The following is a 4,167-nucleotide window of genomic DNA, read 5'->3' as shown; positions in this document are numbered from 1 at the left end:
TTTGCAGCATCCCCATGACCCTGTGATCAAAATTCAGATGTTTGGCAACTGGTTCATACTTATGACTGTTGCTAAGTCCCAGGGTCACGTGATCACCTTTTGCAACCTTCTGAAAAGCAAAGTCAATGGGGGAGGCCAGATTCACTTAACAACCACGTTATTAACTTACCAACTGCAGTGATTCACTTAACAACTGTGGCAAGAAATGGGGCAAAACAAATGTCTCACTTAACAGAAATTTTGAGCTCAATTGTGGTTGTAAGTTGAGAACTACCTTACTAAACTATCTGAAGTCTAAACTAAAAATCTTTTGGAAGGAATTTTGAAATATCAATTTTCACTGGAAAACAATTGAGGGTTTCAAAATAAGAGAGTGCTCAGGTCTGACAGTAAAGGAATACAGGTAGTCCTCAACTTACAACAGTTAACTTAGTGTCCGTTCAGTTACAACGGCATTGAAAAAAGTGACTTATGACCGTTTTTCACACGACCGTTGCAGCATCCCCAGGGTCATGTGATAAAAATTCAGACGCTTGACAACTGACTCATATTTATGACGGTTGCAGTCATGTGATCACCTTTTTGTGACCTTGAGAAGCAAAGTCAATGGGGAAGTCAGATTCACTTAACCATGTTACTAACTTAAGAACTGCAGTGATTCACTTCACAATTGTGGCAAGAAAGGTCGTAAAATGGGGCAAAGTTCACTTAACAAATGTTTCACTTAGCAACAGACATTTTGGGCTCAACTGCGGTCATAAGTCAAGGATTACCTGTTTGCCATATTTTATCCTTTGCTGCCCCAGTTCCCACACTGGGTTTTATGCTTGTAAAAAAAAGTGGAGATGTCTTAAAGCAGTGCTTGAATTTTGAGAGGAACACTTGGACAAAACCTCTGTTCTCTTTGAAACGCCATGTAGAAGAAAAAGATACCCTCACAGCTGCCTAGTTTAACATCCCTTCCCACACCAGTTGGACTCTTAATACAAACTCTAGAATGGATAGGAAGGCCCTAGTTTTCTACCAGGCTGTTTGTGCATTGAGGGATACATGAAAAGGGAGGCCTACCTCCAGGCTTAACAGGCGGTAGATTTCAATACCAGTTCTACAAATGCATTAATAGGCATGCAATGTCAGTCTACCTGATAAAACATGCCTTTGGGGCATAGATAATAAAGGCAGTGTTTATGCAGTATGTGTAAGTCTACTCAGTGCCTGTTGGAGTCTCCCTGCCATTTAGGCCTGGCATGAGAAAATGGCTCCTGCCAGAACACAGTAGCCAGGCTAAATGCAACCACACTATGCTGCATGTGGTGGAGAAGTGCTGTTCAGCCATGTATCCATGCTAGGTATGCACTGCCTATATGGGCAATGGTAACAGTGATGCTTGGGAACAAAGCAGAAGGGAAAGGATCTTCCTGGCAGGTTGAGGGGGGAGGAACATACAGGCATGGTACACTCTAGTATCTATAAAATATCATACCAAGTCCTCGTTGGCAAGTAAAAGTAGAAGAGGTCTATGCCAAATCTTGGCAAGCTGCTTTCAGCACGCCTGCTAATTTTTAGCACACTTGGGAGAAATTCTCCACTCACGTTTTTCCTATGGAACAGGTTGTCATTGTGTTGACTGATGTGGAAATATTGGACCAATAAAACCCAGGAAGATTTAAGCAGGCTAGGATTACCATTGCATGCATGGAAGCTAGCAGAGCCTGGATGACACTTTCCTAAATAGATCTTCAGGCCAAATTAAGTCCCCCTCCCCAAAGGCCAGTCTTTACTGTGTGGGGAGGAGCTGCAGACGATGCTTCCGGCGGATGTGCCTCTGGAGGGTGTTGCGTTCCCCGAAGCGCATGTGGCATGCTTCACACTGGTAGGGCCGCTCACCAGTGTGCACCCGCTGGTGATGGGAGAGCTCTCCAGAGTCACGGAAACGGCGCTGGCAGATGGGGCACTGATGAGGCTTCCGGCCCGAATGGGTGTACTTATGGCGCTCCAAGTGGGACGTGCGCTTGAAAGCTTTGCCACATGCCCGGCAGACGTGGGGCTTGCTTTCCGAGTGAGTAATGCTGTGGCGTTGCAGGTAAGACAGGTACTCGAATGTTCGCAAGCACACAGGGCAGCTGTATACCTTGCGCAAGGCCCCCCCACTCCCACCCCCTTCAGGGCCCGCTGGTGTCCCCACTCCCTCTTCCACCAGTACAGTGTATGGCAGCCCCTGACTGTCAATCAACAAGTAATGCCCTAGTCGAGAGGTTTCTCCTTGGTCGAGGCCTGTTGTGGTCACACCCGGAACGTGTACCCGCCTGTCTGTTCCCGGTAAGCCATTCAAACTCTGAACAAGGGTGCCACTAGGAGAAGGTGCTGGTGGCCGAGAGAGTTTAGGAGGTGAAGGAGGGACATCCTCTCCCTCAACCCCCATCTCCAGTTTGATGTGCTGTCCCACATTGCTTTTGGGTTCTTGCAGGCAATCCAATGTTTCTGATAATTTATGAGGATCCCTTATAGATTTGGAATGTCTCTGCAGCTCCATAAGTTTTGTATGAGTGTATAAGTGATTTCCTTGGGGCGCAGTACCAAGTCTGTAAAAAAAAAAAAAGCAACTGCAGGAATTAACCTATGCAATGTAATGATATGCTAATAGCTTTTTTTAAATAAAAAACAGCCATATAGAAAGAGGCACAAACTTTTTAGGGTAAATCTGTTAAATTTTAGCCAACTAGCCATGTTAAAATAGTTGTGGCTGACATTCAAATATTCAAAAATAAGCAGTTTAAGTGAATAAAATTAGCATCTTAATACAGGTGTCTTTTGGAATGTGTGAAAAAATGCTACATTATGATTGGATAGACTCTCAGACTGGATTCCTATCTCACACAAAATAAACCATGATATTATTTGTTTGGACTTGGCTTACAGTGGTGATCTCGGCCAGCTGTACTTTATTCATCAAACCAAAGCTACATCAAGTTCTGGTTCAGAGCAGATGTGAGTATTTTCTTTCCTTGCTATCAATGGTGGCATGACAAGTGGTGTCATCACGAGAGGAGAGATAGCTTAAAATATTCTGCTCATTTGTTCTCCTCTTTGGGGGCAGAGTGAAATGAAATACGGAATGGATACATTTTGCCACACAGAGGCTTTCAGAACCATTTTTATTTAACATTTTTTTATTTAAATCCAGACCGTTTAAAAGTACCCACTCTGCTAATGAGGTTTAGCAGGACAATTTGGATAGTGCTTTATGCCCTGTCAATTAAACTTTTCAGCCATTAATCCAGTGACATCCTAAAATTGTGCGTGCCTAGTTAGAAGTAGAGATTACTCCAGCTAGGTATCTTTATGATTACAATCTAAGGAACACTTGATTTGGCAATAAATCCAACTCTACTATTTCAATTTATATTTTGGATGCTACACTTCAAAATCTGATTTTCCCAACTTAAATAAGTTAACTTATCTTTGAAAGAAAAAGCACAGGATTAGGCTGCAAAACTGCAATTGATTATTTCCTCAGTACCTAAGTTTGTAGTCCCAACTCCCAACTGATAGGGTTAGCAAGACTGCAACCCTAAGCATACAGTATTTAACTGCCACACTAGCTCTGGAAACATGTATTCTGTATAGTGGCAAACTGTTTTAGCTGGTAGCAAAGTAACCGGCCTTGCCTTGTTTCACTTCCCTTAGCAATGTGATTCAGCAGGATTCTGGGAAATCTGTGCAGGCATTACCCCCTAACATCCAAGCAAAATATTTACGAACACTACAAATGTCAGGACTCCTGATCAAACCCATAAATACTACTTATGTATTTACTGTCTTTAATAAACATTATCTTAATCCTTATCATCTCTGTCCATGATAGCCAGATTTTGCCCTTTAAAGTCTGGCCCATATAACACATGTGTAAAATTCATGTCATCAATAACAGAAGAGATGCAAAACAAGAGCTCTGAATAAAGGTTGACTAGTGTGGGAAGTTAACCCAGAGAAGGAAATATTAAAAAGGCAGGAAAAATATTGTTCACCAAAAGGATTTTTAAAAGCATTTTTTGAAAAGCAGAAACCAAACCTGGCCTCATCTCTGCCCAGGGCAGTAGCTAGTCTTATACAAATGCAGATGTGGAACCATCAGAAAGTTGAAGCCAGAGCAATCAAGAAGACAAA

At 42.6% G+C, this 4,167-nt stretch overlaps 1 protein-coding gene across 1 annotated transcript; it reads right to left on the bottom strand.

The window, feature by feature from the left end:
* Nucleotides 1-1,777: 1,777 nt before the first annotated feature.
* Nucleotides 1,778-2,533, bottom strand: LOC107293481 (zinc finger protein 581-like). The gene has a single exon (XM_015822635.1). The coding sequence runs from the start codon at nt 2,531-2,533 to the stop codon at nt 1,778-1,780; it is 756 nt and encodes a 251-aa protein (XP_015678121.1).
* Between the last annotated feature and the right edge of the window lie 1,634 nt (nt 2,534-4,167).

This window comes from Protobothrops mucrosquamatus, unplaced genomic scaffold (genome assembly GCF_001527695.2).
Source record: "Protobothrops mucrosquamatus isolate PMUCROS unplaced genomic scaffold, P.Mucros_1.0 scaffold1632, whole genome shotgun sequence".
Lineage (NCBI taxonomy): Eukaryota > Metazoa > Chordata > Lepidosauria > Squamata > Viperidae > Protobothrops > Protobothrops mucrosquamatus.
This window is presented reverse-complemented; position numbering and strand designations above follow the sequence as displayed.